This window comes from Pseudochaenichthys georgianus, chromosome 23 (assembly GCF_902827115.2).
Source record: "Pseudochaenichthys georgianus chromosome 23, fPseGeo1.2, whole genome shotgun sequence".
Lineage (NCBI taxonomy): Eukaryota > Metazoa > Chordata > Actinopteri > Perciformes > Channichthyidae > Pseudochaenichthys > Pseudochaenichthys georgianus.
The window spans coordinates 11,831,625-11,852,059 of NC_047525.1; the positions used below are offsets into that span (position 1 = coordinate 11,831,625).

At 40.8% G+C, this 20,435-nt stretch overlaps 1 protein-coding gene across 2 annotated transcripts in view; it reads right to left on the reverse strand.

The window, feature by feature from the left end:
• The window catches only part of ptn (pleiotrophin), a 54,605-nt gene that overhangs the window by 25,376 nt on the left and 8,794 nt on the right, over positions 1-20,435 (reverse strand). The window contains exon 1 of one of the 2 annotated variants that reach the window (XM_071201822.1): positions 1,452-1,486. The exons of the other annotated variant lie outside the window; for it this stretch is intronic. Within the exon in view, the coding sequence (XP_071057923.1) occupies positions 1,452-1,471 (20 nt within the window). The 5' untranslated portion in view covers positions 1,472-1,486. Of the gene's footprint in view, positions 1-1,451; positions 1,487-20,435 lie in introns of those variants that run through there. 2 annotated transcript variants of the gene reach the window in all.

Sequence of the window (20,435 nt, forward strand, 5' to 3'; positions counted from 1 at the left end):
GGGGAGCTCATTCCACCATTTTGGAGTGCATGTACTTAACAGTCCCTCTGTGGTGTGGTAATAATGAACTCAAATATTATCATAACACACGTATGCCGTTATTATCACTTAACTCACATGAATTATACATGTTTTTTAATAAGTCTTTGCCCCAGAGGTACAAACAATCAAAGCATGTATTTAAGGCAAGTTCTTCCAGCTCTGTGACTCATCATGCATAACCTCATGAGGAGACTTGTTTTTCCTGTTTTATATAAGTATATATTTTGTGCTTTGAACTTAACTCATATTGTGCATTAAGACCCACGTAAAGTTATTTTTAAAAAAAACATTAAACAGTTTATTAAAACATCAAATTACTACATTATTATAATCTATAATTTCTAGAACATGTGATGAATTGATAGAGGTCGCTTGGGGTGATAAACCTCTTTTACAGAATTGTTTTCCCGAATCTGTAGCTTGTATTTATTTTATGTCGTTGTTAAAGAAGTGTCAATTCTTTGTTTGTATTTCAAGCTTTTTGATTGACTGGCGAGGTATCGATGTCGTGTCTACATAATAAACAACATAGTAACATTACAGAAAGAACATTAAAGGGGATGGCTAAGCTAAATCACTCACCTTTGAGTGTATACATTTGCATATTTATATGTCATATATAAATGTCCGACCTATCGTATAAGGGACAAGGGACAAGGGACAAGCCACCATGTTCCACCTATCTCATCTGCAAAGTAAAAATAGGGATGGCAGCCAAACATGTTGTAAGACGTAGGGCAGATTTACTGTACAGCACTGTCCAATATTAGAGAAACTAAAATATAACCCTCCCCATGCGTACTAAGTGCAAAGGAGAAAGTAGTGGATGAAAAAATGCTATGATTAGCATTTTTTATCTTGCAATAAGCATTTTCCCCAACTCTCCCCCTAGCATTTCCGCCTCTTCATAGCCACTTTCAATTTGTAGAACATTGTACACGAACGCACAGTCATTTAAGTCTCTCAGTTCCTTTCCAAGAGGTAAACACCAGGCTCAGGTGGTTTAAAAACACACGGGTCTTTTCCAAGTGGAAAGATCGAAGTGGAGAAGAAAGAGCTGACCATCTTCACCTCTCTCTCTCTTTGCTTTGTGGAAGGTAAACAACTCACAGGTCTCAGTATAAAGCGCAGAGCTCCAGGAGGAAAACAAACACAGCTGAGGTAGGGCCAACACAAAGTCTGGCAATCTGTAGTAATGTAAAGCAACCTATGCTGAGGCCGGGTTAACCAAACAACAGACGGTCCCTAAAACAACCCACTCTGTGTATCTCACTACCTGAACATTCCCCATGCCACAAATTAAAGCAGCTTGGTTTGAAATGACTCTAATACGTGTGTATGCCTTGCTGCTTCTAGTGTAGTATTTTAACGGCCAATGTTTGTTGTTGCTACTAATTTTGAATCCTTACCTGGCACAAAAAGGTAACATTTTCACCCGGGTGACCCTTTCTGCTCCTTCTGAGATTTAGAAAAACAGACAAAAACACATTGTTTTCGGCTTTGTCTCTACGGTTCACTGACTGTTTCTCTATTGTTACAAAAATCCAAAGACAGCACAATGTCCTTGGGAAAAGTCGGACAGAAAGATGAGCGGCTTTCCCATCTCAGCGTAAACAATGTGAAGGGTTACAGCAGGAATAGAGTAAAACACTAATATGAGAGGAGTTTAAGAAAATGCAGCATTATGTAGTAATACCTCCAGGTTTCATAATGACTGCGGAAAGTGAATCATCTGTCATGGGGCCGTAGGAGAGCCTTAATTGAAGCTTGCCACCATTTCTCATGTGTTAAGGTGCAGATGATTAGAGGAAAATGACACACATTTTCTGACTTGTGTTTTGTAAAGGTCAGACAGTGGGGGAGAGAGTGTGTGGGAAGGGTCCCCGCTATCTCTCAGAACAGCCCTGAAGGAGCCCCCCGGGAGGCGCTCTCCGGAACAAAAACAGCATGTGTGGCACTACGTGTGTGTGTGTGTGTGTGTGCGTGTGCGTGTGCGTGTGCGTGTGCGTGTGCGTGTGTGTGTGTGTGTGTGTGTGTGTGTGTGTGTGTGTGCGTGTGCGTGTGCGTGTGCGTGTGTGTGTGTGTGTGTGTGTGTGTGTGTGTCTTAAAGTGAGCTCAGTTTGAACAACGGTGCCGAATGATGGGCCTGTTTAATGATAAAAACACAATAATAAGGATGACAAACAATGGCTCTGTGAGAGCATCAGAGCTGAAACAGTCGAAATTGAAGACTTGTATGCATGAATGCCTACATTACGCTGATCATATTATATCTACGCCTACCCACTCAGTCACTTATCCTCCCACTCATCTCAGTGCCCCCCCCTTTTTTTTTATTATTAGCATTCATATTCTGACTTTAAGAGTAACATACTGTCACTGGTGACAAACTCCAGCAGTTCAATCATCAATTACCCTCCTTTTTTAGGATTAGAAAACTGTAGTGCCTCAAATTAAATTCTTTGCAACTCTACTCCCTCCCTCTCTTAATATTTATTCAGCTTTGGGATAGTTCAGCTGTTTTCACAGGGGGAAAAAAGGCTGCAGAAAGAAAGCAAGGAGGGCCACATCAGTGGATTCAACTTCAATAAGGGTTTCTTTCCAGTTGAGACAGGTTGGTAAAATACCCAACCCGATATCACGGCAAGACGTGAACATGTGACGATTTACCATGCTGGGAGACGTGAAGATGTCACGATTTCGTCCCTTCAAGCGTGACAGTTACACGGTATTGTTAACCCATGTTAACCATTGGAGAAATAACCGGAAATGCCAAGCAAATGCTACCCCGACGGTCGGTTGTTATTGTCAATATTAATATAATAATGATTTATTTTTTAATTGTCACACTCGATTACGCCAATTTTCTTGTTACCCCAGCTGGTCGACACCTCTTTTAGCAGAAACAAGGCTACATTAATGTAGTACATCGATGTTAATCCATGCGTGTAGATCTGGTGTGGATGTGGAATTAACGGACGTGACGTTGTGCGATTGAGTTGCCAGGCAACAGCTTCGGTTCATGTTAATTTACAAACTCTTCAACTACAACCGTAGTTATATTTAAAAACATGTTGGAAGGCCTCACGAAATACTTTAATGCAAATTAAAATGTAAATGTGAAGGAATGTGTGTATAACAAAATACATTGGTGATACATGAAACCGGAAACTGAAGTAGGCAAGATCCTCAGCTCGATGATTGGATGGTTTAGCCGCAATGCGTGCTGGGATTTGGGGTTTATGTGATGTGAAATCTGAAAACGTTTTTTAAAAACAAAATAAAACTTTATTCCGACTGTGCTTGCTTTTCTCTTTGAAAGTCATCACATAACAGCATTGTAATACATGGTTCGGCTGCATTAAGTATTACATATCTGCCGTAGTTCTCTATGTATAAAGCCCTGCTGAGAAGACTTCTAGACAAGCAGGAAGAAAAACGTTTAGCACTTCACAGTGAGGAAGATGTGAATGTTAAAATGGTTGGCTGTCAGTTTATTTTCAAATATTTCAAGGTTTGGGTGTTGATTCATGCAATGCCATGGCCGGTTGACAGTTTCTTGGAAGGACTCTCTAATACTGATACAAACTGATATTAGGTCCGACTGGAGCCGCAGCATGCAGTATTCATGAGTATGTGATTTCTCCATGTACAAAATGTCAGAACTAAAAGGGTTCATAGGCTAAACCCTGATAGATGTGGCACATTTAGAGAATATGCTGAAAAAGGCAGCACGGTCTGAATATTTGGAGTCAGCAGATTTGATCCGTTTAGATCATGCTGATACGGGTGTACTGTTCATACAGTGGCCTTTTGTGATATTCTGACCATTAATCTCCATTCCTCTCGGTGAAGAAAGCCACAGCTGAATAATCTGTAAAGAGCCTGGCTGCAGGGAGTGGGACGTTTTATCACCAGTCCCCGTACTTATGCTTTTCTCTCTGTTTGAGTGTCTTTTGATCGCTAGAAATAGCTGTGTTTGTTCCCTATAGAGTCTGGCTGTCTGGCTACTGGACCTATGTCTGATCCCCCTGGCATCCGCTGACAGCCCAGAAACAGAGCTCTGTCCCTCTAACACAGTGCTTCTCAAAGTGTGGTCCGCGGACCACTGGTGGTCCGTGAGCGCCCCCTAGTGGTCATTTGAAATAAATAAATACATTTAAGTTTTCCGTACTCTCGCGGTAATATCTCCGCAATGGAGTGAGATTATTAAGTTTCACTTTCGATTGCATGATATAGCCCAGATAAACACCTTCATCACACATATGGCCACATGTCTGTACCATTTTCAGGCGATTTGTAAAAAACGATGTGTTTTTGGATATGTGTGGAGTTAGGTGTTCCGCGAGTATTTTTTTATTGGTTAAGTGGTCCTTGGTATGAAAAAGTTTGAGAAACACTGCTCTAACAGCACCAACTCAAAGTATCCCCCTGTGTAATTGAATAAGCAAAATGTATCCTTATGTGAGTGTGTGTCTGCAGTGATGGAAGAAGTATTCAGATGCGTATTCCAATACATTATCGTCTTAAAGAAAAAGTCCTGCATTCAAAATGTTACTTAAAGGTCCCCTATTATGCAAAATCCACTTTTCCGTGTCTTTTATACATACATATGTGTCTCCTCTGTGTTTAGAGATTCTGAAAGTTTCAGGAAAAAAGATTCTCTCTCTTTTGGTCCTGATCAATTTATATAAAAACTAGGGCTGTCAAGTTAACGCCTCTAATTATTTTAACGTGCGATTAACGTATGTGTATTTGTCCTCGGCCCGCCCCGTAGTTTCAGAGCCCAAAGGCTTGACGTTGTTGTTGTTAGTTGGATGGTGGGAGATTCTAGAGAGAGATATGGATGCAAAAAAAGGTGTTTTAAACAGCAAGCCAAGCACACAGCTGATGCTGACAGCCCCGCTCCTGCCGCTCGCTTGCGGCAGACCACGCTTCAAAGTTTGCCAGGGAGACGCCTGTACATGGCGTCTACAGCAGCAAGCTTTCAACAGCGATAGCTAAATGGGTGGTGGTGGCTACAGCTTGCAGGACAATTAACATTGTGGAGGACGAGGGACTGTGTGAGATAATTCGGATCGCATCCAACGTGTCAATTATTGTCGCATTATTTTGACCCTAGGTGGGAACTTCAGTCTCATGCTTTGACTGAAGATGAAGACAGAGGAGCGGCATTTCGCCGACAACTGTAAACAGGCTTGTCTGTTTGAGCAACTGGCTCAGTGCAACGAAGTACACAGGGTTGCGAGAGAGTGTAAGAGAGAGAGAGGTTCCAGGTTGTTGTGTTGAGAATATTCAGGAGAATATTTGTCATTGTTCCAATGATAATAAACAAACATTTGCATAAAGCATATTTGTCCACTCATATGTGGATAAGAGTATTAAAAACTTGAAAAAGATTCCTCTAAGGTACATTTAGAACAGATAAAACATTGTCTGAAAATGAGCTGATCACATTTTGGCCACTGTGTGATGTCACAATGGTTTTTTGGGTTGGGCAACCATTAGCCAATAACCAACCAAGGTAACCCCGCCCACCTTCCCACCTGAATCTCCTCCTAGAGCACCATTGTGTTTTTTCAAACCAATCACTTCGCAGAGGGGCGTGGCCAGCAGCAACTCATTAGCATTTAAAGCTGCAGACACAGAATACGCACTTTTGGAACAGGGCTGAAACAGAGGGGTTTATGGGATGCTGCAATGATATATGTATATATCTGACACCTATAATATATTGTTGAAAATGTGTATAATAAGTGACCTTTAAGTTAAAAAACACAAGTACATTACTTGAGTAAATGTACTCAGTTACTTCCAATCCTCTGTGTGTCTTTGTGTAAGTCTTCCTGTGGAGAGCCTTGAGTCCCTTGATCATTAAAGCGTGCTGGATGAGAAAGCCTTCGCAAACAGCGTGGGCCGTTTTGTCCTTCTGTTGATTAAGCCATCCTCCTTTTCTCTTTTCCATCTGAATGCCTCTCCGTTCCTTTAGCTGTTCCTTTCTCCACTACTCATTTAGTGTATTTAGCTTACAGATATACACACCGCATTTGTATTTCTCTCCACTTGAGCAATACTGTTCATATCTCTGCGTTTTTCATTTTGCTCGTAAACAGACAGTGGTTTTTCATATTTGGAGTCGGACAGCTTATTCAACAGCCCAGTATCAGTCTCTGAAAAATGAGAATGCACTTAAAGGTGGGGTAGGTAAGTTTGAGAAACCGGCTCGAGATACACTTTTTTGTTATATTCCATGGAATGCTCTTAACATCCCGATAGCAATGAATATCTTAAGTGCTTTGACAAAAAATCCATAAAAAAAGTCATCTGTGGAAGCCGTAGTACTGTAAAAAGCACGACCAATCATTTTAGCCGGCCCGGCTAAAATAACTGGATGGCCTACCTGCCTGTCAGGCTTCCATCTGTGCACAAACTTATCTCATGCCCTCATTGGTCATGTGCGCGTTTGTGCGTGTTGGAGGAGGGGCTCTGTAAGGAAGTAGCAGATTTCTTCCGGCTGTGTATTTTCAAATTCTAGCACACTCGTGCTGGTTTCTCCAAAATTACCCACCCCACCTTTAATATGCTTTGGAAGGAAATAAATAGTGCTCTAAAATAAATCACTCTATAAATCAAACCTGATTCTATGGATTCAAAAGTTTATTGTCTAAAAAGTATAAACATAAACACAGGCAAAAGACTACAATATCATACAGTAAACACGCAACATTAAGATATCGGCACTTTTAATCCGTCACTAATAGGTGATTATAATGTGTATTAACTGAACACCTTTACTGCCGGGAATTGAAGTACGAAGTCTCTCTGTATTTGAAAAATATTGGACAATGGCAGGGTTTTATGGCTTAGACAAGAGTAAGAACGTCCATAACAACTCTTTTATCCACTCTTCCAGAATAACCCACTTCAGTGCCGTCTCTCTACATTCTCATTATAACTGCTTCTATATCAGCCCTAATGCACAACTCTCTTAAGATTACAAAAAGGTGCATGTTAACGTGGTTGCCTTTTCCATCCTTTTCAAGCTGTCAGTCTTTCACTATAAAGGTAATTCAACTTTTCAAAGCTCGTATGTCATGCTCAATGCAATTTCAGAAACCATTACAGTCTGACGTTGACGTTATTGTTCATTTGTAAATTCAAGAAGTATATTTTCTACTTTCTTGTTTATTTTTTGCCTTTTAATTGTTATTGTACAATGCCATGTCTTTTTATGCTGCTGCAACACTGGTCGTTGTTTACAATCCGGTTACCAACATAAGATTGGCGAATGAAGTTGGAGTTGAGATGTCCAACCGGATTGTTTCACAAGATGCCAGTTTACTGCCTCGTTTATAACTGCCTCGTTTATAACTTATAAAAGCTAAATCCTCATTAGACAATAGCCAATGGGTTCCCTAAATGTGTTTGTTCCAATGAAATCAGCCTCTTAACACAGTCAATTTACCTGCATGCAAACTTGACTGGTCAAAACTAATCAGACCATGAAACAGACCACAAATGCACCCTAACACTCGCAACACCAACATTGACTCTTCGCCTGCATGTCTTTGTAAAATGTATAACTTTTTTTCAGTTTTAGAAACTAGATAATTTACACTTTTGGGATAAGGCTCACGTGATTATCTTGTCTCACAAAAAAGTTAATTTAGAGAAAAAAACGTTCTTTCACATAGTTGAATAAAGCATGAAGTTCCTCATACGCTCACACACAGTGAGATCTTAGAGTAGGACTTAGAACAAAAGTTTGACTGATGACAATGCAGTTTTTTCAACAAATTGAAACTATCTGTGGTCTCCGGTGCTTTCTTTGAGAAGACGCTGAGAGACTTGCTCTTGTGTTTAAAGTCTGTAAATCCATCCACCACCCTGAACAGCTGTGCTATTTCAGAGTTTAAATGTGATATATTAGAAATAACATGATTTGTCCTCTTTAGGACTGTAACATATATGGGTTTTCCTACATTTTATTCATGTGATGTGTAATCATGTAATTTGCTGAAAGCCCCTTGCAAAAACAACATTTTGGGATAACTTACAGGAGCAATGTGTAGGATTTAGTGGCATCTAGTGGCTTGGTGAGAGATTGCAACTGCCTTAAATACCCCTCTGCTCATCCCTCCACCACATTCAAGCGCTTCATCATAGATCTGTTCAAATCCCTTTTCTTGAGGTAGTGTTTTTCCATTATGGGCTACTGTAGAAGCATGGCAGTGAAACATATCAAAGCACCAGCTCCCTACAACATATGAAGGACTACATTTAAACTAACAGTAACTAAAGAATTTTTAGTTCGGGTAATTTCACATAATAATGGATATTATATTCCATGTCGGCCAATAGATTCCCTTAGATCCTACACAGTGGTCCTTTCAATTATTACAAAACTGAACAGTGTCATGATTTTGTGTTTCATGTTTTATTTTGAAATGTATTTTCTCCTTGGTCTTGTCCTGTTTTACTTCTTGTGGCTGATTTTCTGATTGTGTTCACCTGCTGCCCCCTGGTTTCCTCTCTGTGGTGTTCTGGACTTCCCTCCTCTGCCCACCTGTGTACTCAGAATCTTCCCGGTGTGTTGCTATTATTTGCTAATTTGAATGATAATAAGCACTCTGAAAGCTTAGTGCAGTTCAACCTCGAGATAAGTGCAGGAATCCATTATGCATACCACTCATCAGAGAGAGGATATTGCTCATCCTCTGGATTCTACCATGATTCCAGTCCCAGATACATCTACCACTTACTCACACACCCACATTTCCCCACAGAGGTTTACCACCCACTTCCCCCAAACCAGGCGTCACACTGCGAGGCTGAGAGGGAGCATGACTACAGCGGCTGGTGGAGAGATAAAGCCGCCGGTTACCTGTAATCCCACACCAGCTTCTCACACACAGCATTATGGTCACAGCAACACAGTAGTTTTGGAGACCATAAACTGTAAGAGGCACATGCAGTGAGACTGTCAGTGATTTTCCTTCATCTTCTAGGACACCAAATTATTTTCTACATTCCACTGAGATCCTTCTTTTCTCACAAGTTGCTCAAAAGCTCTTACAGGTGGCTTTTGTTTCCTCAGATCCCTTTTTTATTTCAAACAAACAGCAAACTTTTTTTAAAGGCAGGATTTACTCCCTCCCCCCGTACAAATATAGAACAACCACTATAAAAGACACCTTCTGTTTGGAGCAGTAAATCTATGCTTTCATGTGCTGGAAAAAAAAGATTTATACTGTATGACAGATTATTACTTTGTAGGCACACACTTCCTGGAGTGTTGTTTATGTAACCCACTGAGTTATGATGTTCACATTAGGGTAGACATTTGCAATATATTGAAGTGCAGTGCAACATGACATAGTTGTGACATGCAGTCACAACTATGCCTCTCAGTCAATGAAGCAAATGCAAAATTATTTATCCTGGTATTAATCTGCCTACGAAACTCTCTTACTGCTGCAGTTTATTGCCCCCTGTGATAGATTTAGGAAAAGTAGCCAGTCTTAATATGATAACAAAAAGATAACCTAATCAATGAAATAACTGAGACGTTGACTTTATTTAAAGGGGACCTATTATGCATAAATATGTGTCCCCGGTGTGTCAGGGAACTCACAAAGTATCAGAAAACAAAACCCTCTCTCTTTTCCTCCGTACCCACATCTCAAAAAAAAAAAGGGGGGGGGGGGGGGTGCTAACAAGCAGATTCAGAATTTTCGCTATAACGTCATTGGCGATATCCGGCCGACGTGACATGTCCCAACCTATCGTCTCCGGGACACGTGACACGTCCCAACCTATCGTCTCCGTATACAGTCGTAGCTGTGTGTCTGTGTCTATTCAGCAGGATGTTTCCAATATTAAGTTGAACCCAAATATTTCTTATTCAAGCTTAATATTATTGCTTTCAACTAACCTAATACAGTTCTGTAAAATCTGTTTAAAGTCAATGTTTCAGTGTTTTCATTTTACAGATGTCATTTTGATCCTCATCAATGCACACACACAAAGCAGATGTTTCTGTTTCCGGAGAGAAAGGATATTCTGCAGCGTGACGCCCCTCAGGTCTAAAGATCTATGTCAATTTTAGGCAGCCACTGCTCTTCAATAGTGGACAACTAAGCTTCAAGGTCAGTGGTTGGAAATGTAACTAGTCAACACAGTCTCACGGCATTTCGTGTTATAGTCACGAAATTAATCTATTGATTCGTGTTCACCAACACGAATTCCCCATTTTTTTCGTGTCACACAGAACCATTTTAAAAGCAATGTAAATAATAACAAACTAGATGGAAAAAGAGATACAAAAAAAATACAGATTTCAGTATTCTGACACAGAACGATTTTAGAAGAAATGTATTTATATTAGTATGTTTCGTGCCTGCACCAAATAATAACAAATTAGAAGGAAACAAATATTTAAAAAAATACAGATTTCAGTATTCTGAGGCTCTTTGCCCCATTTCTTTTACTCACGGACGGCAAAAAAACTCCGACATTATACTATTTAAAATAAAAGGGTTAGGCTTAGGGTAAGATATTGAGTAAGAAAATGTTTTTATGAACCACACAGCTTCCGGTCTTCCAAGACCCGACTGGACAAAAGACGTGGTGCAGGCACGAAACACACTACCAATAGAAATACATTGCTTTTATCGTTCTGTGTGACACGAAATAAATGTTGGTGAACACAAATCAATAGATTAAATTAATTTCGTGACTATAACACGAAATGCCGTGAGACTGGGTTGAACTAGTGCCAAGCAGCTGTGGGTGCAGGATATGTGCTGCTCTCTGCAGTCAGAACATGACATAACCTACGTCATTTGGTGGATATTTTTATCCAAAATGCATTCAGCATAGCAGCGGCTGCCAGACAGACTGATTAAAAAGGTTTATGCATCAGGTTTGTGCTGGAAAAATGTCAACTAATGTGAGGCAGAACGATTCTATCACCACTATGTATAGCATTGTTATTCGTGGTGTATTTAAAGACGGAACATCTACTTGTATTTCTGTTTTATTATATAGACAGTGTTATGTAACATGCGTGTTGAAAGGGAAGACGTGACTGCCAAAGGATCCATTAATGTTCCTCTGCTGCTCTCACATTCCCCCTGACGTGGGGACAGTGGTGGCAAGATTAGCTTGCAAGGCATGCTAAGCTGTGCTGTCACACGCTCCAGATGAGAAGTTTTGACTGTCTGACATCGACGCAAGACAATAACTGAGAAAGCGTGGGCAGATCGTGTTTGCTCACTTTAGCAAAACAAATTATGGCGGACAGTTTTGACAGCTTTTCCCACCATTTTGAGGACATGGGATGTTGTGTTTACTGTATTAATGTCACATTCCCTGCATGGATACTGCAGACTATAATACAGTATGTGTGCTATATTTATGTACCTGGTGGTCTAATGTGCACACAATCTATGACTCAGCGGCTCTGCGATCCTGTATGCCTTCTTGAAATAGGTGTCGGTCTTATATGGTCTCTGATGTAGAATAACAAAGATACAGAATGTTGTAAGCTCTTCAGTCCTGTTTGTTCCCTTGTAGCTTTTGTGGCAGTGGAACAAAGCTTGACTGCAGATTACGAAAGCCTCACAAAGGCAAACAGTTGTATATTTCCCTCCAGGCAGAGGCTCACCTCGCATCACACGGCAGCAGAGGAGAGAAATAGTTACAGTTCAACATCTCAGAGACGCACGTCGCACATCCTCGACCAGTCGAGCCCCCACAAGCAATGCCCTACGAAAGCCTATTGATTTTAAAATAACAAAAATAATGTTTCTAGAGCCTCTGAGTCACAGCATTATCCGTCCAATTTCAGGGTTGACTGCCACCGAGCGAGTTTAGGCCCTTTAATCACTAACCTGCGTGATTTTTGTAGGAGGCAATCATAAGTGGTCATTTTCAACAATTTTCTCCCGAGGACATCTGTCAGTGACCCCTCAATTTGCCCCACATGTGTCCAACTTGTGTGCAGTTGTACCTGCTAGTTATAGACACAAATCAAACAGACTGGCAGTTTCTCAGCTTGAGTTTGAAATGTTTGGTGGATTATTATTAATTCACATGCTGCTCCCAGGTGGACCGCCCGCAGAGAGGCGGGTGTTTTTAGGTGCATCGTTCGATAACAGCGTTTCTCTTTCTCTTTGATTGGGGGATACAGTATTTCTTTCCCACAGAAAGTTAGCCAGAGTTGGGGTAAGTTGTGTATGTTTCCCTTCCTTACAATATCTTCAAAATCTGTGGGTGAATAAGGAACATTTCAGATTGATTTTATTTTATATGAATATGAATAAGCTAAATTGTTAATTTCAATATAATTGTTCTTGATTAAAGTAAAAGATATCTATCTATATGGTGAAAAAAAGTTTCGCCTTTTTTGAGAGACACATTTATAGGTAAATGTGCATCATAAATGATTTGGTGATTCTAGTCACTATTTTAGTTGTTGTATAAGTCATTTTGTAGAGGAAAAAGCATCATTACTTCAAACCCTTAAAAAGAGGATATGTTACAGGATCCTCACTCCCAGGTCGGCCTATGTTGACGTTATGTCAAGTCCCCTGCCGGCTTTTTCCAACGCAAGGGGGGGGGCCATAGCGTCCATTTTCAACGCAAGGGGGGGGGGCCCTTAGCGTCCATTTTCAGCTTTCCGGGATGTCCATGTGCTTCTATGGACGCTCATGGAAGCACGGCATTCGTTTGTGTCGACTGCCCTTAAAGGAAATGAGAGCGTCTATTCTCATTGGATAGCGGAGAATTGTACACCCGGAAGTAAATATTCCCCTTACTGACGATTGATTTTACAGTGATATCTGCACTACTCATCGACTAAAAAACACCAGATTATCCTTGTTAATTACACAACATTGATTGGTTTAAATTGTGTGCAATGCTTTTGTATTTTTCCCCTTCGATTCGGAGAAACAAATATTTTTTTGGAGTAAAGGATGGCAGAAGACACTACACTACCCAGAATCCCCAGCTATCGTTTGGACTACACCATAAACTCTGTTTGACGTCACGTGATCTTCACATTTCTCCCTGCAGAAAAAGAAAACATGGCCGAACTTCGTTTTATTCTGGGTGTAAAATGCCTATTTTAAAGTTAGTTTGGCCATTAAAATGCGTTTTGATGTCATTTGATGCGAGAAATATGAGTTGTTATTTCAGATGATGTGTGCAGTGGATGTACATGATCTTTAGTTTGCTAGTTATTACGAAGATTACTTCAGGAAATTGCGTCCAACATTTTCATTGTTACCAAGGTGGTTGCTAGGGACGCTGCTATCGATATTATTTCTGTTATGTTGTGTAACTGTTTAATGGTGTTATCTTTATTGCTACCCCCCTTCCCCGTCAATGTATAGTGTTGGTCCACAGCGCAAACATATTAGTTTAACACAAAATCCGCATCTAAAGATACGTTATTTTCCCCTGTGCAATTCCAGTCTCACATCTCAGAGCACATCGTCATTAACACAGACCAAAAACATTTTTAAAAAATAAAATAATACCTTATTCCGAGTGTGCTTGCTTTTCTCTTTGAAAGTCATCACATAACGGCATTGTAATACACGGTTCGGCTGCATTACATATTACATATCTGCCGTAGTTCTGTATGTATAGCCCTGATGAGAAGACAAACATGAGGAACTGAAAACGGATCATAAATATATCAGCCATTAAACAACATCTTACATTTCTTTTCACACAATACGTCTCCTTGCCGTATCAACACTAATTCGGCTCACTTTTATATTTGATCCAATTGGTAGATAGGCTGTATTTACACCATAAAGGTGCACAGATGATATAAAGAGACACCTGGTGGTTAAAGCATGTTATTGAATTTCATTATTTTTATTATTAGATATTAATAGGATCCCTATAAAGTATATTCATTACTCGTTATTCTCTACTAATAGTTAATTAAAGACTGTATATAATGACTATTTTGCACATCCCGTTCAAGATTTCAAGATTTTCTAAGGTTTATTGACATATCATATATGGCCTACACAACTATGGTGTAGTTCTGCACTGAATGAAAAACTTGGGTCACAGGTTCCTCAACAGTGCATTACAAGACATCTATCAATATGTGTGCATACTTCCAGCAATGTTAACTATGTTGAAGCACTTATTTTAACTGATATTATACATAATGTATTATACTCTTATAAGATGTATGCAGATATTTCATCTCCGGCCTTGTCAGGTATTGAACAATCAATAAATAAAGAACACAGAATTGTTGAATATAAAACACAGAATTTGTGTGATTATACTAAATGATTTACAAATAAACACCACTGCATATTTAACTGTTACACATGCTGATGTAACGCAAATGTTCCAACTTGGGATCAATAAAGTATATCTTATCTTAAGCTGATCGATGGCTACTGCCATATTTGCAAAATGTGCCTCTGAACCTTGACAAGTGCATGTTTCAGGCTTATCAATTAATGTAATGTAATGTTATGTTATCAATTAACAACAGGAGGGGTCACAAACATAATTCCAGCTGTTAAATAAAGCTCTTCTGACCTTAGCTGGCGTGTGGGTATATATATTAATACTGCCCATTATGGGCACAAGCAATTTTCACCCATTTATTAATTATATGTTTTAAATGTGAGTGTTTCCTGTCCCCTAAACCTCCAGGGATGTACACAGTTTAATACTGGCAACTTCTTATTATGGGAAATACGAAAACGTCTTTTAAAACTACAACTCCCAGTAGAGACGTGCCATAGAGAACATGTTGCGAAACAGAATAGCCAGCATGTGTAGTTCTGGGGACGGGGGGGGGGACGCGGTGGACCCGTTCAAATCCAGTTTTGAACAGTCTGCCGTGGTTCCATCCCATTTCAAGTGCTGTTGAGGCTCGGTAACCCTCGGAGCACACTCTCCAATCACAGAGCTTGAGGACTATCACGGGGTTTGTCAAACAGAGCACATGGTGTAGTCCAAACGATAGCTGGGGATTCTGGGTAGTGTAGTGTCTTCATTGCCTTAAAGGGCAGTTGACACAAACGAATGCCATGCTTCCATGAGCGTCCATAGAAGCACATGGACATCCCGGAAAGCTGAAAATGGATGCTAAGGGCCCCCCCCTTGCGTTGAAAATGGACGCTAAGGCCCCCCCCCTTGCGTTGGAAAAAGCCGGCAGGGGACTTGACATAACGTCAACATAGGCCGACCTGGGAGTGAGGATGTGTTGGTTACAGAGCTACAACGGCAAAGGGTCCAAAATAAATCTCTGGTCGATTCCAAAAGCTGTTTTAGATATTTTTTAGATATCTTCAACACACCTTCTCTTTTGATCACTAAATTATTCTTCATTTATTTTACAGCAGTATGGGTATTTGAAGAAAGATTTCAGTGCTAAATGATGATTAGATTTCCGAGTCTCACTATAACTCTCCACGCGAACTTGAAAAAAGCAGCTTATTTCTGACGAATCAACCACGGAAATAATCAAACCTATTCAGTATTAAATCCATTATTCTTTTTAATGTGTGATAGCAATAGGAATCAGGGGACTTTGTTTTCTGATGGTGATATTGGTTTTCATTTGATTCAACTGTCAGTAGAGGGCTCTCATGATCCATCCATAATGGCCCTGACCTCTCGTCTGCACTCTATTGCATTGACTGTATTCAATGAAGCCCTCCATCAATGCTCTTTCATGGTAATATTGAATTGTGCTTTTCTTCCCTGCTCGCTGTGTTTTTCTACTTCAAACAGTGTTGGAGATGGCTTTAATGTTTACCTTAGTCCATTGTAAAACACTGTTTGTCTCTTTTGTTTCCTGCTGCTCGATGTCCCATTGATTTCCTCCCTGTGATTCTCCTGCTTAGACACGACTATATCATATCCATGGCTCCCCCTCCTCACTGTAACCTCCACTGGTGTTCAAAGCTTCTTCTTTTTTTGCTGTTACATTGAGTGGATGACCTCATCAGATACACACTGGCCTCTACTGGGTAAAATAAGTTATTTCCCGGGGAATGGGAAGCTGAAGAAGGGTGCTTTTAGGGGAGAGATACCATCATTTCAAAAGGTTTTTTGTAGATAGAAGATGGCAGCCACATTAAGGGTTTGTGTTCATGTTGATGGGTAGTTTCGGGGTATTCAGCATCGGAGAAATGAGAAAGCCTCACGTCTCCTCATCTCCCCGAAACACTTTTTTTGGCAGGCTTTGAATTACCTGCACCCCTTTCCTGCCTAAATTGTTCAAATATGTTCGAGGTTGATCAAACAGAAAGGCTTTCGCAGCGGACGGCCAACAGAGCTTTCCCCTGTGGGCTGTTGGGGATCAGACATGAAAACACGGAGAGAACAAAGGCTTGTCGGGACTGTTAAAGACGCCCGGACCGCAGCAGCACATCAAAATGCATTCGGTGAAACAGACATGAAATACCAGCCGACTGCAAGAACCTATCAAACATGTCAAAACTCTTCTGTCTCTCAGAGAAGAGGCTGCAATAGGAATATACTACTAACTTATGAGATTTACTTACGTGATCTGAAATAATATATAGTAAATTGACTATCACAATTAAGTGTTTGTGAAGTGCCCCTTAAAAAAGCATGACTTGCAGAGAATATTTTTGGTGCAAAAAGAAAACTTGTAGTTCTCATAAACCTGCTGGGAACTAGATCAAGTTAAAGCTGCACTGCCTAATATTAAAAATGGTATAAATCAGTCAAATGGCTATATATAAGTTAAGAGGGGTAGCTTGAAGTGACGAAACGCACAGAGAATTATCAGTAGGTACCGCCTAGGTTAAAAGAGTTCCCAATTGTTCTGTTTTTGTTCAAAGTTGCTTTATCGAGCATTGGTTCCTGCAACGTTTATTGAAACCTCCTGCCCAGTATTGAACAGAAAACCGTAAAAGTTTGCTTTCTGGTTAACATAATGGAGCAATTAGCGGCTAAAGAGTAAGATGTGTCAGAGTTAAAAGAAAACAAAATATCTGAAGAGCATTTACCCCGAGGCACGACTTCAAATTATTGCTAATGTTGCTTTGTATCAGCTTGATGAATAGGCAACAGTTTGCAAGCGCGTTAGCTAACAGGTGATAATATGTCAATGTTATGTTTACAGCTTGTTTTGCTGCCCCCAAGTGGTCGTATTAAGATGCAGAAGAATTACAGAAAATCTTCGACCGTAATCAATCTGGAAGGGGCTTCAACTCCTTGTTAAGACGGTGTTCTTAAAAGATAACTGTTGGAACCCATCTACAAAGAAAGCCTGCTATTTTTAACTTGTTTACTCCAGTTTCCAAAGATAGTGTCACTCAGTTCCTGCTCTGCCAGGCTCTGCGCGACCCTCAATGAATCAAGCATAGCTGGCGACGCACTACATCCCAGTACCCAATGACAGTCTTATTTCCAGCCATCAAGGAAGCAGGGGGAAAGTTATTTACTGAGAATGGTAGACAGAGGAAGATTGGACATGCCTGATCTGTCAAGCACATGACTTTTGGCCGAATCAAATCCTTCACCTTTATTGCATTGTCTTTGGGGCCATTTGGCACGAGGAGATGCAATTCGGAGGCTAACCTCGGCGCATTGCCTTCATCTAGCACTGTCTTCCACTGCTAACGGCCCGTCTACAATACAGGCATCAAAAAATCTTGAAGCTGGGCGTGTCTGAGGCTTGGGGATTTCTCGCGCCCAAGGCGACCAACAACCAATCAGGAATCTCCCGCCCGCCCCCGGCATACAAAGCAATAGCAATGTTAAAACGAAGTAAACTGGATATAAAATCCCCAAACAGGCGAAAACCTACCAGTTTCATCCACTGTCTCTGCCACCTCCCTCCATGCCTCGCTCCTCCGGTTTGTATCCCGGTAGATGAACACAACAGAGACTGATCATACAGCACCGGGTGATTCACTACCGCTCCATTTTTTTGAATATGAGGAAATGACCTGCGTAGTCTCTCCCAGCATACACGCGGTTTGATTGGCTAGCGCTTGTACTGTCAGATTTGCATACGCGGGATTTGTTTGGCTGATGCCAAGCATCGAGCCTCAAAAGTTGAACATTGTTCAACTTTTGATGCCGATAGATGCTCGTGATGCTTGCAAAGCCATGCCATGCTCCCCACAATGCAGTTCGGCGAAGTTTAAAAATCTTCTACGTCACCCCATTCAAATGAATGGGCGAAGCGTTGAAAGCATTTTTCGATGCCTGTAGTGTAGACGGGCCGTAAGTCTCCTGGACAGAGATGAAGTCCAGTCTATAACCTGTAGAGTCTGGAAACACCCAAACAATTCTTCACATGCTTTGGCCTCGGCCTCTCAAGAGCTGATATAAAATCCACAGTTATTAAACCAACCATAAACTGATATCTCGGTCTCGATCAAAACGTCTTCTCTCTTTTTTTAAAGAGCAGCATAAAACACAAGCAATCATCTTTAAAACCTGTCTGATACCAGCTGGCTGAAAGTTATTGATCACCTGTTTTCCCAAAGAGGAATCTTTCCTTAACACCAAACTTAATAAAAATATAAATAATGTTTTTTTCTGCCATGTCCTTGACTTGAAAGGAGGAAAATAGAGGGGGAAAAGGTAATTGGCATGTAATTGGCATCAAAGTCCCAGTGGGCCACAACAATGTGTCTTTTTGTGTGTGTTTGAGAGTTTTAAGCGGAGAGCAGTCACCGAGGACGGAGGGCATGTGCAGCACCGCAGAGATTCATCGCCTGAGGTCCTCTGACGTCAGCTGGAGAGGCTGATGGGAATTCAATACCCAGCATTCACACCACCTAATTTATTCCACAATAAAATCGGCTGTAGCTTGTTTGTCTGCAGCTCCATTGACGGTTCGGGCCGATGAACATCACGGAAGTTCACCACAGATTCTTTAGCCAAAGAGGTTTCTGTGGATCTCTTTTCACTTGTTTGTTAAGCTGCAAAAATGAGTGCAGAATAACAGAATAGCCCCTAAAAGCATCCATTAATTTGAAATACAGGTCATTAACTGTTATGTGCTGCAGTGGTGTTATAAAATAGGACATTGAACAATCCAATATCCAATAAGCCGCATATACTAATGAGTGTTGAAACATTTATTCCCTCTGATAATAAGGAAGGAAATGTTCCTGATTTTCACTCCTTTCACAATATGCTCATGTTCCGTCCAACCTCATTTACTTTTGTTTCTCACACACACAATGCCCTTTTTGTCCTCCTCACAAATCCATCTTATTCACCATCACCCTGCCTCGGCGGTACGCTATTTAATTCCACCAGGAACGCAAACCATCAGATTTTCAGTGTGCCCGCTGCTGTCATTGTCTACATTCATCTGCACAAGACGCTATTTGCTCCATCTTTATTTACCAAACCATACATGTGGCACAATTTACAAATAAATAAGGGAGCCCATTCTGCTGCATGGAGAGATCCAATCATTCCCGTTCAAAATGAAAAAACAACTCAGGGATGCTGTGTGAATGCCAGCAGTGCCTCCATGAAACCGGCTGTGCTCAGCTCTGGGGGGGGGGGGGGGGGGGGGGGGGGGGCAGGGAGGTGAGGCGGGGTGGGTCTTGCCTACAGTCAAAGCCAAGGGCATCAAACATGACCTTTAAACTTGCCACTGAGCATTAGAGTCCTCGCGTACAAACGCCAACACAATCTTTTACTATGTGTGTCACACGAGCCTCTGCAGTTAACTTCACCCACTGTGAAAAGGAAATGTGACATTCAGTAGATTTGATGACTCCGTAATTGAGCCGGTTGTCACTGCAGAGCGTACAAAGTCAAAAGAACTACAGGAAAGGTTTCTATAATAAAGAGAGAAATGTAGTGTTACTGGCGCCTGTATGACAGCCTGTTTATAACTAACCGACCAATCTGTCATACAGACGGTTGACAATACAATGAATAAACAGTAACGGATGCTCAAAACAAATTAATGCACACCACAAATTGTGTGTCCACCAGGATCCCCATCCCCATTATTGGGAGTAGTTGAAAGATCTGATCGTATGCATTAGATTTGAGTTAATAGACCTTCAGGGAGCAGAATCGTGGGGTCTGGTGCCTATTCTAGTGACGAATAAATGCCATGTTCTTAAAGGAATGTAATGCAGCACACTGATTTGGGAAGCTGGAAACAAAAGTTGAGTTTGAGAGGTTTGTTGCCATTCACGATTCACGTTTCCATCCAAATGTAATCAAATGTAATGGGTTGTTTCGAGAAAATGGTCTCAAAAACGTTTGAATGAATACTTGTTTCCATCGACCACCGTTAAGCGATTAGGAGTTGGTTCATGTAGATAAGCAGTAGTTGGAATACCTCATCAAGTGTTATTTCAAGATTTTGTCAATTTCTCTGC